Source organism: Echeneis naucrates, chromosome 9 (genome assembly GCF_900963305.1).
Source record: "Echeneis naucrates chromosome 9, fEcheNa1.1, whole genome shotgun sequence".
Taxonomy (NCBI): domain Eukaryota; kingdom Metazoa; phylum Chordata; class Actinopteri; order Carangiformes; family Echeneidae; genus Echeneis; species Echeneis naucrates.
Genome location: NC_042519.1, coordinates 16,528,987 through 16,546,948, shown reverse-complemented (window position 1 = coordinate 16,546,948; position 17,962 = coordinate 16,528,987). Strand labels below are relative to the sequence as shown.

The 17,962-nt window shown below is 40.7% G+C and overlaps 3 protein-coding genes across 3 annotated transcripts; 1 reads left to right on the top strand and 2 right to left on the bottom strand.

Moving 5' to 3' along the window:
- Positions 1-1,125: 1,125 nt before the first annotated feature.
- LOC115049041 (long-chain-fatty-acid--CoA ligase ACSBG2-like) lies at positions 1,126-10,349 on the bottom strand. The gene is made up of 15 exons (XM_029510979.1): positions 10,270-10,349; positions 8,865-8,939; positions 8,519-8,646; positions 7,349-7,632; positions 6,674-6,762; positions 5,700-5,820; positions 5,499-5,579; positions 5,193-5,342; positions 4,614-4,781; positions 4,348-4,529; positions 3,689-3,922; positions 3,232-3,449; positions 2,866-3,005; positions 2,539-2,782; positions 1,126-1,936 (listed from the first exon to the last, which is right to left on the bottom strand). The coding sequence occupies exons 2-15, from the start codon at positions 8,927-8,929 to the stop codon at positions 1,845-1,847; spliced, it is 2,196 nt and encodes a 731-aa protein (XP_029366839.1). The 5' UTR covers positions 8,930-8,939; positions 10,270-10,349; the 3' UTR covers positions 1,126-1,844.
- A 971-nt stretch (positions 10,350-11,320) lies between these two features.
- hint2 (histidine triad nucleotide binding protein 2) lies at positions 11,321-13,733 on the bottom strand. Its single transcript, XM_029510978.1, has 5 exons — positions 13,536-13,733; positions 13,173-13,310; positions 12,808-12,912; positions 11,981-12,053; positions 11,321-11,871 (listed from the first exon to the last, which is right to left on the bottom strand). Exons 1-5 carry the CDS (start codon positions 13,620-13,622, stop codon positions 11,780-11,782), a joined length of 495 nt encoding a protein of 164 aa, XP_029366838.1. The 5' UTR covers positions 13,623-13,733; the 3' UTR covers positions 11,321-11,779.
- A 509-nt stretch (positions 13,734-14,242) lies between these two features.
- On the top strand, positions 14,243-17,662 carry mrps30 (mitochondrial ribosomal protein S30). The gene is made up of 5 exons (XM_029510977.1): positions 14,243-14,876; positions 15,352-15,497; positions 15,702-15,807; positions 16,694-16,870; positions 17,117-17,662. The coding sequence occupies exons 1-5, from the start codon at positions 14,270-14,272 to the stop codon at positions 17,374-17,376; spliced, it is 1,296 nt and encodes a 431-aa protein (XP_029366837.1). The 5' UTR covers positions 14,243-14,269; the 3' UTR covers positions 17,377-17,662.
- The last annotated feature ends 300 nt before the right edge of the window (positions 17,663-17,962 follow it).

Here is a 17,962-nt window from a genome sequence, read left to right as displayed (position 1 = left end):
TGTGTCCACTTGAGGCACAGTGGAAGATTGTTGTCTTTGCGTGTTTCTCAGTCGGCTCTCGTTAAATGGGTCACGATCTGTTTCCCTGCTCTGGTAACACAGCGATGTACCAGAGGTAATGAACCTTATTATCTTAGATCTCACAGTGAGGAACATGCTGCCATAAGTTCAGCACTATACAAACAGGTTAAACACTCCAACAATGCTTGGGGACAAGATGCTTAGATACATTCTCACAAGCACTCTGTGTCACAGATTATAGTAACTTCATCTCCAAAACTGACTGAAACAAGAAGAAACACAACCAGTTTTCCAAGAATGCAAACTAATTCATTAACATAAAGGGAATAGGTTCTTTTACAGAAGTTGTGGTCACCAAATGAAACACCAGATACAGAATACTGTGTGTGTGCTGAACAAATTAGTAAACTAAATCAAAATCAGAAATGGTAAAGTTATCAGTGAGTGAGACAAACTGCAAATGAATTCATTTCTGCACTGCTCATTGTAGATGTGTTTGTTTGTTTGTTTGTTACATACACAGTTACTTGACACAATCAATTGACAGAAGGCTACATGAATCTTCTGGATAATGAGATTGTAAATAATTGAAGGGTTAAACAGCATTTTTCTATTTTCTGAAAGTTCAGACACACTGATGAGAGTTTTATGTGAAAGATTTAAAAATAAAATGGATTGACACTTTACATTATTTGGTGTTAGTTCTAAGAATCAAACTAACATGAAAACCTTCGCAAGTGTGCTTGTTTAATGAGCTTTGCTTTAAATCTAATCAAATCGTGTACATTTCCTTGCCACTGTTGCAAGCACTTGATGGAAAATGTTATAAATGTATATAAAAATGTAAATGTAAATGTAAATGTAATATATAATGTTATAAAGAGTACAGATTAGACCTGCTCTATTAAAAAGTGCCTAATGCAAAGGGACTTGTCATGATCGTTTCAGCAATGTCAATTGTCTGTAGAGTCCAGCTTGCTCTATTTTGCCCCTTGCTGAATCATATTTTGATATTAAAATGTATCACAGCAACAGTTCAGATCCCTCCTGTATACACGAAACATATTCACGCCTTTTAAAAGAAAAATGCTCAAGCCATGTTGGTCAATTTGTCCAAATCACTTATTTAATGACAATCACAGAACATCATCTAAATAAATATTTCAGCGTTTGTCAATCTGTACATGGAGCACAAATTCAAGTGTATGCTTTATCATTTTCACATGCGTGATTCCTGATTAGTCAACTTCAGAATATTAATATTCTTATTACAATATAAAAACACTTCTTCAATCGTCACCTCCAATCTATAGATGAAACACCTGCAGCTTTGCCAGGGGATAATTTTATGTACAAAACATGAGACAGAAAACTGGCAATTAACGCTGTGGACCATTTAAATAGATACTGCTGCGTCTTTAATAAAATACATCTGCTCCTGATCACACAAGAAAATCTTTATGATGATCCACAACTTCCAGTGTTTCCCATCTGGCTTTGGTGCCAAGTCACAGGGTACAATTCATTTGTACCTGCCATACAATTAAAGGCAGGAATTGGCTTGGATATGGATGATTTATTTACAAAAAGTGCACAGTGAAACTGCATATATAAGAAACAGCTTGATTACAGATGTTAAAACATAGCAGCACAAAGATCTATTTCATATGCAAAACAGCACAATCAGAATAAAGACTTCTCCCCTTTTCATTCTGAACCTGTTGAGCACTTTTAATAACCAGGTCCAAAGAGGTCCAGACATTCCTCAACATGACACTGCCCCAAATTTTTCATCAGAATCTCTCATCGCAATAATCTGTAGTCTATTGTTTGTCGGTGGCGGCTGGGTACATTTCGTTTATTTTCTCCTGGTACATCTTCACAACAATGGGCCTCCTCAGCTTCATGGTAGGCCCTGTATAGATAAAAAGATAGGAGGGTAATTTGATCCAAATCTCAAAAGAGTGCGGAAATGATGGTAAAGATTTGATCTGTTTCGACTTTACAAATGTCAAACTCTATTGGAATGCCGTCAGGCATCTGCTGCCGTAACGAGTTGTCACCTGATTACAAAGCGGCAATGCTTTAAATCAGAAGAAACACTTCAATCGCTAAAATAGTGAGTTTGGTCATGAATACTTTCTCGTTCCTTATTTATAATTTCCTTTCTTCACTGGCCAACATCATATAGCAAAAGAAATAATCGTACAAGACTATGAGGTATTTATCAGCCTCTTAGTTGGTATTTATTTCTCTTGTGTATTAGAGTTATTAAGTCAGTCTTTTTGTTTTATTTTGTAACAGTTGGGCTGCACTGGAGGTACCTTTCCATTTCTATAGGTAAGTGGGCATAGAATTAGCATTTATTTCACTAGAATTTATATCTAAGCATTTATTTGTTTTTAGATTTTCTTGCATTCGATGAAGAAAAAAATTCTGACCTGAATAGCTGTTTTGCGTAGATTTTGGACACACAGTCAAGGCAGAAAAACCAAAAACAAATCTCCATTTACTCACCCAGTTCTCCTCCACTGACAGAGAAGTCTCGTTCCATTATCACCCACTTCTGGACCTTCTGTGCGTTGGATGTTGCTCTGGCGTTGACACGCTCAATGCCCTCCTGAATGGCGTTGTAGATAACTGGCTCCTTACTGGCTATGACCTCAGACACCTTGGTCGCTGTGACGCCGCGTTGCTGGCAGAAGTCCAAAACCTCAGGGCTCAGCTCATCAGTGGGCTCACCGTTGTCATCTACGACGCACTGTGGAAATGGAGAGAGGGGTCATTATCGTGTTCGTTTCATTCAGTCAGTGGCTGTGCCTGCAGGGCCGGGAGGTCGGTTACTTTGAGGGTGAGCAGCATGGAGAGGAACTTGAGCTTGTCTCCGAGCAGCATGGCATTGCTGATGATTGGCACCTCGGTCTTCAACGCATCCTCGATGGGCACGGGGGGGATGTTCTCTCCACCAGCAGTGATGATCAGCTCTGTGCCAAAAAAAGATTCAACAGACAGATAATGGTGTATATGTTGGCTAAAAAAGTGTGTTTTTTACGTAATGGAATAAAAAAAAATTACCATCAGCTGATATCTGATATCTGATATCTAATTTGGTTTTGTCTCAGTCAATCTCAATCAACACTACAGAAGTAAGACAAAAATAAGATAATATTGGAAAACTGAACTTTGAGTCTTAACGGCAGTAAATCTCACCCTTGATCCTTCCTGTGATGTACATGAACTCCTTCTGGTCGTGTCTTCCCAGGTCCCCAGAGTGCAGCCAGCCATCCTGGTCGAGAGCCTCGGCTGTTTTGTCGGGCATGTTGAGGTAGCCCATGAAGATGTTCCGACCCCAGAGGCAGATCTCCCCATTTCCCTCTGCATCTGGGTTCTCCAGCTTTGTCTTGCAGCCTGGCATCACCTTCCCACAGCTGGAGAGATGAACCACACGTCATTCACAGCTTCAGCCAGCTTTCTTAGTCTTTAGTGCATAGAGATGAGATATTTTATCTAAACTGTAACACAACATGATTTTGGATAGTAGCAGGTTATGTAAAGCTTTTTAAAACATTCTCTTGCCATTCAAAATGAATTTAACAGTTTGATAGCATCGGTGTTGGCGAATTCTCGGCCAGTACACAAGACATATGGTTAATGCTGTGCTGCCGACCTTGTGATGTGGTAGCTGTTGTTAACAGACACTGTGTGTGGCCCGGTGCTTTCACTCATGCCGAACAGTTCCATCAACGGCATGTTCAGGCTCATGAAGTACTCCAGGGTATCTTTGGTGATGGGGGCAGCCCCGGTGAAAAAAACCTTGCAGCGGTCCAAGCCCAGCGCTGCATGCACCTTCTTGAAGACCAGATTGTTGGCCAGCATGAAACCCCACGGCACCGCATTCTCTCTGTTACCCAAATGAAAAAATAGAAGACTCACACTGGGGTCAAAACTATGGAAGCCCAATTCTGCCAGTAAAAAAAAAAAAAAAAAGAAAAAAAAAAAGAATAAAATCCATAATTATGAGATAAAAATTCAAGGTTATGAGATAAAAAAGTAATTATGAGATACTACGTTAACACAAGAGTCAGAGTAGTAGCTCTTTGTGTGAAATGGATTGTGAACACACTGAGGACTACTTTAAACGTGGATTCCCATGGGATTGTAAAAGGCAAACGCACCCTTTTATCTCGTAATTTCGACTTTTTATCTCATAATCATGGCTTCCATACAAAACTGACGATCTTGATAAAAAAACTGGTGCTGTTGGCAAAGTTCACCAGACATGTTCTGTTCTTGAATTCTAACAAAGGATCCCTGATCATGTCTCACCCGTTCATGGCACTGTAGCTGTACTGCAGGCCTATGGACTTGGCCCAGTCGGCCACTCTCTTCCTCAGTGGGGATGCCTTAAGACCAATAGCTCTCATCTTCTCCTGCATCTTCTCCCACACTCGAGGGACCCCCAGGAAAAAAGTTGGGCGTACCTCTCTCAGTGTAGTTGCTAGGGAGCCCTGGTGAGGATGAATGAGTTGCATCATCAAAACAGGAAACCCCTGCTGTCATTTCCTTGCTTGTGCAGCAGCAGTTAACCTTACCTTCAGGGCGTCTGGCTCTGCAAAGTAGACGGTGACAGCAAAAACCATTCCAATCCACATGTCCATCATCTGGGCTGCCACGTGGCTGAGTGGTAGGTAACTGACCACCACCTCTGTGCCTATGGAGTGATCTACTATGCTGGCTGCTGTGTGGGCTGTCCATGAGAGCTGCACATTAATACGAGAGGTCAATTGGACAAATTTTTGTTTTTGTTTTTTTTTTATTTTTAAAAGCAAACAAATCTGCTCTCACGCTCACACACACACACACACACACACACACACACACACACACACACACACACACACACACACACACACACACACACACACACACCACTTTCATGTCCCCTTACAGTTACTTCAGTTAGCAGGCTGAGGTATCTTTGCATCCTGCAGCAAGTGCAAAACAGACTTTCTGCATATGGGTCATGTTTTTTTCTTAATGTTAACACAGCGATTATTTAGGGATTATTGGCCAACCCGATATGGACCCTATAATATTAATTATTATTTCATTTCCATTCCTTGCAGCACCAATGGTTAAGTGGGGGAAAAAAAGAAATCCAGAGAACTCACATTATCGTGGCTCAGCATGACTCCTTTAGGGTTTCCAGTGGTTCCAGAGGTGTAGATGAGAGTACAGCACTCATTGGCTCGCAGACTGTTGATCACAACGTTCAGCTGCTCGTCAGGCACGACCTCTCCCAGCTTCATGAACTCTGCCCACTACCCAAATACAAAACATTTCAAGTGTTTCCAAACCCAGTATGAACTTCACAAAGAGCAGTCACATTTATTCTAATGTAAGATAATAATGTTGTTTAAAAGATATTTAGGATGCTTTAGAAGCATGTGAATAATGGATCTGCTTGGTAAACATACTGAATAAAGGAAAGGAGCTTTGTGCAGGGGTTCTCCTGAATACTGGACAATGGCTTTCAGATGAGGTAGCTGATCTTTAACCTGTTGGGTGAGATAATTAGAACAAAGGCATGTGAGGCATTTTTTTTTTTTTCAGTCTTGGGGGGTAATTACTACAGTGGCACCACAGCACAGTGCTTTAATAATAATAGTGCTCCCGACCTGCAGAATTTTCTCAAGCTGCTTCTGGTTCTCCACAACCAGGATGTTTGCCTCAGAGTTGGCCAGCACATACTGACAAGCCTCGGGAGAGTTGGTTGTGTAAATTCCAGTTGCCAGACCCCTGAAGAACAAATCAGATTAGTAAAATACTCCACAGCCCTCAGAACCAACAGTCTGTATTAAAAACAATATGAACTAAATTCAGATTCAGTTTTTATGAGTTCTTACTATGTAAAACTTCAGTTTAACTCACATAGATCAAAATGAAACACCTCTGACACGGCCTGACATAAAATTATTTTATGACCTTTTTCACAGATGAAAGGCTGAAGGGTGTGATGCAACTACAGTATGACTGAGAACCACTTGGATCAATCCAGGCTTGAATTGTTAATTATTTTATCCTTTTGCTTTCAGAGAAAAAAAAATCCTAGCTATATAAACATTTGGTAGACCCAAATAAACAAAACTGACAAAATGATTAATTTATCTTACTCGGGGATTGACAATCCACTTTTAGTTTCTCAGAATGAAACCTCCTAACACTTGTGTTGGCAGTTGGCAAGAAACTTCAATGATTTAAAATGCCTCAAAAATGTTGTGAGGTCTATTTTGAGTGAACTTAATGTACTGTTTTTTTAAGAGTCCTTCAGATTTGTGATACACAGTTCAGTGGTGCTCAGGCCAAAATAACTATTATTTATACTGAGTTACGTCATTTAGCAACTCAATCACGCAAAAGATTTTTTCAAAGCATTTTAAAACCACTTGATAATAACATTAACAAAATTCTGTCTGAAGCAACCATTTCATGGCGTTAAGATATGCAAAAATATGTCAAGAAAGCATTTGTATTAACCATTTAAACTTTGAGATAAGCATGGACAGAGATAAATATCTAGTATGATATGACTAAGCATCAAAGCATTCATGTATAAAAAGTCTTCTCTGTCTCAGTCTGCATATAATCTTACCCAGCAAAGATGCAGCCAATGTCTGAGATGAACCACTCAGGGGAGTTAAATCCCAAAATCCCCACACCATGGTAACGCTCCAGCCCCAACTAAAAAAAGACAAGTGATTGTGTGTGGGTATGGTTTGTTTGTTTTGTTTTTTCTGTTTTAGTTGTTTTGTGTTAAGAACATATATTTTTAATGACACAGTGCCTCCATTACTTCTGACCTACATCTCGTTTCTGAAGCCATTCCACCTCACGGTCAATGAAACAGGAGACGTAACTGTAGCTGAGGATTTCTCACGCCCAAGTGTTCATTTTCAGAAGCTTACTCTTATAGAACAGAGATCTCAGTGTGAGAGGGAGTTAATGTGCATTGTTTGCTAAACTCGTTCTCAGAAAACAAATAGCATTACATCTTCAAATATTAAAAGTTTTGGGGTAAAAAGAGAGCAAGAGAAAAAAAAGAGTTGCTCCATTTTGCTTATTACTTGGAATTGGAAACACTTCCTACATTTTTTCACCAGAAATGATCTGAAATTAAAGCCGGAGTCTGTAATGTCACAGCTAATGCTTCATTTAAATTCAATGTGCAGAAGTGGAAGAAGTAGAACTATAAAGCCACTATCCTAACAGTTCCTGATTTTCTTCAAACAGCAGAGTATGTGCAGAAAACGTAGATTTTAAAACAAACCTTGAGAAAACTTTTAGCGGCTGCCCGACACTGCTCGTAGTATTGCCTCCACGTCAGGGTCACCCACTGGCCCTCCTTTTTGGAAACCAAGGCAGGAAAATCCCCATAGCTGTCCACGGTCTGCAGGAACATCTGATGGATGGTGATGGGAGTATGTGAGGCTGATCCCGAGCCCTCCATCCTCAGCTTGACTCCCTGGTCTCTGCTGGTGCTCCATAGCTGCTCAGCTGGGGCCAGAGTCGTTGCCACATTCGCTGTGGAGAGGGGAACTGCTTTGGGCTCCTCTGTGTTGGGAAAACAGGGGCAGCAACATTTATCCGCCATTGATAACACGTTTAAATTCAAAAGCGAACCACGACGCAGCAAATTTCCCCTTTAGGAGACGAGCCAGTTGTATGAGAGGATCGCAGGCACTTGAGGCTGTGTTAAATCTGTCTCAGCAACATAGTTTGTAGAGAGCAGGCGGAGGCTGTATGGCTACCTGAGACACCACAGAAAGTTGAGGAATGTCAACGCCTACCAACCATTCAGGTTTGACTAGCACAATTAATGCAGTAGGAAAAAATAATCCTGTAATTGTGTCCCCAACACTGCACATGCATTTGTGAAAATTCCTTCCTATTATTTGATTTTAATTTAGTGTTATTTTATTTCGCTGCATCAGTCTGTCGTTTTACTTATAATCCTTTTATTCCTGAGTATCTCGGATAGTATTTCACACTGGCAGAAATAATAACGACTGAACTTGTAACATTTTTTCATAACCTACTTTTGCCAGAGGATTTGAGTCATTGCTACGCCTTCTTGTCCCCAGGGGCATTTTTCTCTTAACAATGAGAAGCTGGAAGACATTAAAGTGTTAGCATTAAGAAAATTTACAATTTGTCAACTTCAGTGAACCCAAACTCTGTGACTTACTCACACTACATGCGAAGGAACAATGAGTATGTGGTGGCTAGTATCAAATCCTTATCATTATTTTGCTCTATCTGAATTCCAAACCTGCAGTTACCATTGACGGTTGCTGCTTTTTTCTTTTTTCTTCTGTTATCTGAGGTGTTGGAAACCCCTCTAGTCAAGTGTCAAGTGTCAAGTACGGAAGACTTTGATTTCAGAAGTTTTTCCCATCAAATGAATTCCTCTCTTCTGATGGCAAACACTGACTCCTACCTGGTGAGAGTGCTACAGCAGCTTCTTCCAGCTCAGGAGTCCTGGGAGGTTCGGTTGATGCTTCAGACTTGCTGGAGGGATGACTGTCCTGGTTCTCTGAAGCATTGAGCCCAGCTGTTATGGCGTCTCTGTTGGAAGTGGGAATAGAGTGGACCTTTAAGTCTGTGGAGCTGGACAGACACTGTGCCTTTTGGAAAGAGATGCTGTGGAAGCCACTTACAAGTTATGAATGAAAGCCTTTAACAAGCTATTTACAGTTCAATTGAGGCTAAATAGAAGAAATCTTCACAAGCATCATGTTGAAATTGTTTGTTCATAAATTTAGGGCATACAATGTTTTCCATACCTCTCAGCATGACCATCCATGGCTGAAACACCATTGTTAATGAATGAATCCCCTTGGACACTCATCTTGTGTTTGCTAGAAAGAGAGAAAAACTATCTTCAGTTGATGTAATGTAAAACTAGCATTCAAACACTTCAGATGTCCTCAGCTGAGGACACTATGCAGACAAGTTTGATTGATTGTGAAATGGAAACTTTGCTCATTTATACCAGATTGATGTTCATGCATTGCGACAGGTCCGAGCCAATGACTGCAACTGCTACTAATCACGTACAGCAGTGGTCCAGATGTTGAAACTATGAGTACAGTGCCAGAATTCATTGGGACATCTGTGTGCACATTTTATATTCATATTTGTTCCAAAAAGCTTTGCTTTGAAAAAGAACAAGAACGTCTGTTATCACCGGTTGAATAAGCTTAACAAAGGTTTCACATATTAAATAAAAAGTAAATTATGTCAAATCAGCTATTGACCAGCTCCATCTTCTGCGGTCTGTATTGCAGGTAGTGAAATCACGCCATCTAGTGTGTATATTTTGCAACAGTAGAAACAATTAACTTCTATCAAACTTGTCAAGAAAAGCAGCCGTTAAGTCTAGTGACAAACATAAAAACTAAATTCGTCATGATAGCAGGTAAGATTAAGATCTTTCAGCTCAGTAGAATCTAATCTGACCTCTGGTTTGTAAGATAACTTTGGTTAAGACTTCTTTAGGCCAAAGTTCACATGACTTTCAACACTTCATACCACAGTGTGGCAATACGAGATGGCAGCAGCACAGCCTTTGCTCTGGATTAAGCAAATGTCAATTAAATTACAGAAAGAACTATATTTCAGTGTCATTAAAGAATTGGATTTGTAACTTACGCAGAAATGGGATGTCAAGACAAAATTGTTCATTCAGTAGAAAATTATTCAATGAAAGAATAAAATAAATACTACAGTTACAAAGCAAATTCCAACGTAATTCCATATATTTACTCTCAGTGAGTCAAGATAAGATAATCCATGGAATGAAGTCATGTTTGCAGCTGTTTGTTTAACTTTTAAGCAGAGCCAAGGAAAGACTGTTTCTGTTGATTAAACAGACAAGCCAGCTCATACCACATGCTGTCTCGATTCATCTTTTAGTTTGCATTCTGTATTTCTTAAATACATTTACCATAGAGTTCATCCCCAAGGGCAGGTGAATTCTGCTTACTCTGAGATGATGTTGACATGCATGTTACTCTTAGTGTTAAATTCTTAAATAGTGAAATTCAGTCATTATTCTTTAGGTTAAAACTGAAGTAAACAAAATCAACATATGCTGTTGAAATTAATGAAAAGAGGCACCATCAATTGTTGCATGTTACACACTTTGATTTAAAGCACAAATCATGGTAAATGTAGACTACATCCTACCTTGTCCAGTGACAGAGCTGAATGCTATCACGTTGAGAAGAACCGTCAGCTTCGAGGGAGATCTGGGTCAACCTTTGCTCACCACAGGTGATCGAATGTTACCCCTTGAAGGAAATGTCTGCTATGGGTGGGGGAGGGGTGTGTGAGGGCATACATTTAATGCCTCATCAAGAACAACACGGACTTTCACAATCCCCTGAACACCTGCTGCTGACGCTGCGCTGGCCAGTTAAAGATCCAACAACAAAAAAAAAAAAAAAACAAAAAAACCCCAAAGATTATAACGCCTCAAGGTTAAGAAGACCTGAAACCTGATACACTAACAGCCAGCAGCAGATAGGAACCAGCATGTATTTATATTAAATACAAAAGCTGACAAGACTGTTTACATGGCTGCTGTCCCAAAACATTTGATATCATAAACATTTAAAGATCCTACAAAAGCAACTCTAGTAGGTGGGAGTCTTTTTAATCACCTCCAATTGACATATGAAGACCATCTCATATATGCAGGACCAGGCTTGTCAGTCAATAAAACCAAGATAATTTCTCATAAGTTTATAAGGACAGATGAGACTTTGACACATAAAACTGTTATTCAACAGCTGCACAAGTTTGGTTCAAGAACTGGATTGGTGTCTCATGAGAGAAGAATCAAGAATTTATCAAGCACGACAAAAATATGCTAAATATCATGTTGGTGATGTTCTGAGTTTTCGTACAAACTCTCAACCTATTGAGGTGCATAAAGGAGATCAGTAAGGGGAGATGACCTTTACTTGGGATCAAATTTCAAGCTTAAAAAAAAAAAAAAAAAAAAAAAAAGTTTTTGTCTTTAGTGTCAAAAACCCAGACTTCCCTTATCTTCCCTCACAGCCACGTCTGTCTGATAGTCACAGTCAAGAAAGCAGACGTTGTTTCGTAATAAAGTGGAAAGTTCAATCCTGTTCTCAGATGACATACAATAACCTCGCTGACGGACAGCAAGGTCAATGAATTGCACCACCCAGTCAGACCACATCCTTCTTTTCTCTGACCATCACAGCTAAAATCTGGGAGTATACTTCCTGTGGAGGTGGTGAATGATCAGTGAGGGGATTCACCAGTGCCAGTCGTGCATTCAAGGAAATGGTAAAGGTGCTGGTTGTGAATACTATGCAGTGTGTTTTAAAAGAAAAGGTTCATCTGTCAATAACTTCCAGATAAAGCATAATTCATTACAGAGCTTACAAGCTGCAATTAATGGACTTCTTCATGGGCAATACAACACTTTCTAATTTGTAATATCGCTAAAGAATTGGATTGAGTTTTCAGCATCAATTTTAGAAATTATATTTTTATTTGCAACACTATTAAGCAACTCTCAATTTTTACATTTCTTAAGATCAAAATATTTACATTTTATATTTTGTGTGGTGAGTGGTTTGTGGAGGAAATGGAATTACAACAGGTCAAACACATGAAAAATATCTTAGCTGACAGACACATAAACACATACATGACACCGCCATTATCCAGGTGGCCAGCTCATCTGTCGTCCTCCCAAAACGTGGATGTGAAGGTGGTAAACAGATTGAGATCCATGCTTTCCATCATTGATCACTGCAGCAGGCAGAAATATTCCCAGATTTCATTGTGGAAGTAAATAAACTGTTGGTATTTTCACATTAATGAGTATAGGCTTATTGCTGTCATCAGATATATAACTCACCCACTCTGTATCCTTCATCTAGAGATTCTTGCTTTGCCACATTTTTGGCCACAACCAACAAATGTCCTAAAAGCTGGAAGTTTGGAAAACAAGCAATGATTATCACCGGATATGATCACATTACATTCCAACACTTAACTTAATGAATAATGACATGCAGATGTATCAGTTATAACTCTCAAAAACTGAAATTTCATGGCAGATGACCCAGGTTGGAGCACACTGCCAGTTTGTCGCTACATATTTGGTGTAAAAAGTTAATAAAACCAAAGCAATGAAAAGTATATATATATATATATATATATATATATATATACATTATATAAATTAAACTACTTTATCTTGCTAACACTTTAATATTTGATTTACGAGTATCAGAATCAATGTCAACAACTAATAAAACAATACACTGAAGGGCACATAGAAAGTATGTTGCATCTAACAAAGTCCCACATACTTTTAAATTCATCACTACTGATGATTCTGGATGTGGCTGCACAACAGGTTGAACATACACAGGTTTTTGAGTCGAAGCAATGATTCCCTTTATTATTCCTCTGCTTAAAGTGAAATTGACAGTGTTTGATTTCTAACACTACTGGCAAAGTCTACAGAAATGCTGTGTGCGTGAGAGTGAGTGGCTGTTTGTCTCTGTGTCTCTCAATATGTTGGCCCCAGATAAACAGTAGAAGATGAATGAATGAATACATTAAGTACCACATATGTTTGCTCATAGAAGTTGCTTTTGTGTTACTGTGTGATAGACCGATGCCTGACGATGCCTTCCATGTCATTCAGCCGATGTATGGCAGGATCCACTGACCTACCTCAGCATCATCATCTTTTGCCTCACTTATTCTGGGAATAGGGATCCTTGGAATAACCAGGAAGTGAACAGGTGCCTGCGGGCTGATATCTCTGAATGCCAAACACTGTTAAACACAACATTAACATTAAATAAATTAGACAAAAGAACAACATATTTTGTTGACGTGAAAAAAAATAAGTAAATACGCTGTTCTGACTTAAAACACATTGTCCTTTAAATGTCTGTAAGATGGAAATCAACCAAACATGCCATGTAATCTGGGGTGCCCTCACTTTTGCACACATCATCACAGCTGTGCTGGTTCTGTCTGCACTGCAGCAGGATAATAACAGACGTGTTTGAGAGCCACTCGGTGCTGCTTACCTTCTCATCTTCATAAATGATATCAGCTGGGATGCTTTTATCGACCACTTTAGAGAAGATGGTTGGAGCTGGAGAGCCGTACTTCCTGCTGGCCTCTTCTGCCAGCCTCACCTCGTCTCTGCCGGTGCACAGTGGCCTCTGTGAGGGGAGGGAGGGGGGTACAGGTAAAGACAGGCCCCGAGCTGTAGCTACATGCTAACAGAAACAAACTAACTAACAACAACAACAACAACAACAACAACAACACAGGAGGGCCACGACAAACCAAACCTCCTGGTGGCCTCTCACCGCCGCCAACACAAAATGTTGGTCGGGATCACAATAAGTGTGCTTGTTTATTTTTGGGGGGGGGGGGGAAGCTACCTGGCCTCGAAAAACACGGCGCAGACGGTGAAGGTCGGCCGTTCCGGTCCCGACGAATCGTGTCCGCAAAAGCTGACGGAAATACATGGCTAGCTTTGTAGCTGCAGGGGTTTTGTTAGCTCGACATCGACGCTCGTCCGAAGTTTAACACACAACTGCAACTCTGCTGCGTTGGTGTTGCCTTCAAGGACTCACGTGTAAAGTGGATTTATGCAGCGCCGACTGGAGTTTCGTGACATCTCCGTTTGTTGTGGGCTGAAGGATATGACATAGAATATTAAGTTAGCTATTTCTTGGAATATCTGTCTGTAGATGTCACTTTTAAATACATTTTAACTGTAACACTGTGAATTTATATTCTCCGAGTCTCGTCACCAAATATATATGTATTATAAAAATCATAATAAAAAACTCAAACTTCCGACATTATAGGGCGTCACTAAAGGGGGCATTTTTATTGGCACGAGTTTCGTTCAAGAGCGTCAACTGTTGGCAATGCTAACCACTAAGTTAGTATTAGCTTTAGGGAAATAAATCATGAAACGTAGCATTAAAAATGTAAGTAAATTAAGGTAATTATACGATGGCAGATATTCAGAGAAGTCAAATCTACTGACCAGTGAAGCAGGGGGTGCTGTCGGGGGCCGTTGATGCGTTCACGCTCAAGTCCGCTAGGTGGCGGCTAACTCGTTTCTTTCTGTCGGAAAGGAAGAAGAAGAAGAGGAGGCGGAAACATGGCGGCACGCACACGGCTGCCCTTGCTGTTCCCTAACAATCTGCCTCTGTTCAGACACCACCGGCTCGTCCAAACCGAGGCTGCGGCCAAAGAACCGGCGTATCCCCCCATCGTCCCCTCTCTCACAGCTAAGAGCAAATCGGCCCGGAAGCGGCAGGTGGAGGAGCAGGTGAAGAAGATATGCGCCTCTCCGGTGGCGGACAAGCTCTCTCTCATCACCCGCATCCAGCGGATGAAATTCGTGGTTTACCCGCAGACTTTCGCCCGGAACGCAGACAGGTGGTATCAGCACTTCACCAAGACCGCCTACATCCCGGGCCTGCCGGATAAATTCAGCCCGGTCGTCCAGAAGTCCGCCGGGGAGGAGAGCTCGTCTCCGGCTGCAGCTCGAGCAGCGGTGCCGGTGATTGACGATGAGGCGTTCGCGGACATCCGAGATTTGGTGACTGCTGTGATTCTACAGGAGAACTGGCACATCCGGAAGCGCAAAACGTTTCTGTACCGAGAACAGGAGATGAAGGTCGGACCCTTTCTGAGAGGCCTGGTGACCACATTGAGCCAAAGGCTGGCTAAATACAATCCGCTGCTCCCCCACTCCAGTCTAGGTATGGCTGACTGTCAGCACCTTCTGGGTTCGATTCCCGGGCCCCTGTCTTCCTCCCACAGGCCACAGACATGGCAGCTCCTGCACCGTCCATCTTAATGACAGGAGATAATATTCAGATAGTCAGCTGCGACTTACAGCACAGAGTGATACATTAAATACTACTGTTAGTTGGTTAATGAAGCGTTACATTTGTTTTATATTTTCCCCCAAGAATCATTCAAATCAACCTCATCTTGAGCTTCTGTGATTAGTCAACTGTACTTTAAGGATTTGATGAATTGGATAAATATTTTAGTCATTATGCTAAAATGCATTACAGTTGCTGGTGAAAATATGAGCATTTTCTCTTCTTGTTAGATTATTTTGATAATTATTTGCTACAGCCCTAATGCTTGGGGAAAGTACCAAAAGTAAAAGTACTCATGCTGAATGGACAGTTTAAGAATGATCATGATGTTTATTTTCTTTTCCAGATATTGGTCCCAAGGTGCACTTTTATTGGCGGAGAGGACAGAGAATCATCCCAAAGGGGCATCGGCGAGGCCGACAAGAACCAATCAGGTTCCAGATTGATGACCAACCAATCTGCCAAATTCGTGTTACTGAACAGCTTCCACAGGTAGTGCCCATTCTCTAACAAAAAGAGCAACCCTTTAAAACATTTGGAGCTATTCTACATTTTACATTGAGAGGAAAACTTCACTGGGACTGTGGCCTTCACATAGTGTTTTACCTGTCTTGCTGTTTTGAGTCCTGATGCAGTGGAACTAATCTACAAATGTTATAGAATCACTAATCACTCTGTCATTTTAACTTCTCCTAGTTTACCCCACTGGAGGATTCTTATGCAGCCGAAGTACCAGAGATCACATTGGCTCCCAATCTAATGCCCATGTTCAAAAGACAGTATGACAACAGAATTTTCACAGGTAACACAGCCAGAAGCAGTAAATCACGTCCTCTTTGCTTTTCATCATATTGATTATATGATATTTAGCATATTTTTAAAAGTTACACTTGGTGATGTCGTCTCAGTATTTAGTGCAGATTACTGACAGTTTACAGCGTCATCATCATCATCAGCTTCACAGACAGTTGACATTAGGAAGCTATTCGGCTCTGTAGAAATGAATGGGTGTTCCCACTCACAGTTCAAAGGTCTGGTGATATGTTGATACATATTTACATCATGCAAGAAACCATAGCTAAGACAGATAATTGTCACTATAACGCGACAACTTTGAAATAAACATTTTCAGCAATTGCCTGTTGTTAAAGGAGAAATTTGAAGCTTCTTGATTCCTTCCTATTAAATAAATAAATCTTAGACTTATAATGAGATAAAATCAAATATTCTGTCAGGGGTAATCAAGTGTGGAGAAACGGGGTCGGCATCAGTGTAGCTGCATTATTACTGGGAGACCCAACGCTCACGCACACACACACACACACACTTTAAGTTTGAGCAGCAGTGTGTTGAGTGAAGGTGAGTTGAACATGGTGCAGGCCAAAGATGAATTGTTTTAGGGGTCCTAGTGGATAAACACGCACCTGTTCTGTCTCTTTTCCAACATGGCACGTTGATTTTCTCAGTATTCAGTTTCTGCACTAGGGGATGCCAACGTGCAACTTTCAGTCGCACACAGTCGAAGCCTATGAGAGAGTAATTTATTATTATTTTGGCGATGTAACTGTTGTAGCTGGTTCGGTGTTTTTCATTTTGTGTTTCCAGGGGTCTAACTTTTTAATAATTACACCCAATCCTCATTCATTTGTGCTCTTTCCATTAAACTGTGGTCTCTGTGTCATTAACAGGCTCTAAGCTACCGGACCCAGCATGCTACGGTCACACTCAGTTCCATCTGGTTCCTGACCGATACCACAGAGAGCGGATGGCTCGGCGGGAGCAGTCAGACCAGGTGGAGGTTTTCCTTCGTGCCAATGGTCTGGCCAGCCTCTTTGCCTGGACAGGAGCTCAGGCCATGTACCAGGGTGAGTTATCACAAACAAAAAAGATTTTGGATAACTCACCTTTTACTACAACTGTGATTTCATAACATTTGATACAGTTATTGCTTGAGGGGATATTATGTTGTGACAGATGACTCCAGTTTTATTTCTCCAGTAGAACAGAAGGGTTAGGATACAATTTTTTCCATACAGAGAATCCATTATATTTAAGCTATACTACTTGTAGTATAAGTCAGACTATTGTTCATACATCTTTCACCTGTGTAGGTTTCTGGAATCATGAGGATGTAACCAGGCCTTTCGTGTCCCAGGCTGTGATCACCGATGGCCACTTTTTCTCATTTTTCTGCTACCAACTCAACACAGTGGCCCTCTCTGTGGAGACAGATGCCAACAATCCCAGGAAGAACCTCCTGTGGGGCACAGATAGTATGCAACTATATGAGAATGTGCAGGACGGAAAGGTTGTGGGCCTGAATGATGCGGTCATCAAACTGCTGGTTCAGTTTCTCATGAATCGGTCATAGATGTATTCAGGTGAATCTCCTCTTTTTTTCCTTCTATCTACAGACAAAAATGGTCTCAAAGGCCTTTCTAGATGCAGGAAATCAAAAGGAATTTGGCAGAAAGATGGAAGTTTTGTCAGCTTGTATAAAATTAATGTTCAAAACCTGAAAAAATCAGCGTTAATTTTTTAAACAGGTTTATCAGTTTATCTGAAAATATAACAGAAAAATCCTGAACTAACATCCCTGTTTATTATTGTGCAAACTGTATTTATGAAAAAATAAACTCATACTGTACAAATGGGCAGTCTTATGCAATTCTGACTGATTTCCAACATTTTGATCATTTAACAGTTTCCTTTGTCTTTGTGAAAGAAATCTGCTAATTACTGTTTGGAAATCCTGCTGGCAGTCAGACAAGGAGAATGTTAGGACAAGAAGCAGCAGAGCGGTTAGGTGTTTGAGCCCTCTCTCGCTGTGCTTTTGAATGCAGCTCAGATGAGAAATGGTAGATCAGAGAGCGATTAAGTGGAGGAAACTCCCCGAGGGCTGCGCGGACGGAAAGAGCAGCTGATATGACAGGAAATCGATGGGATGAGTTTGTGTG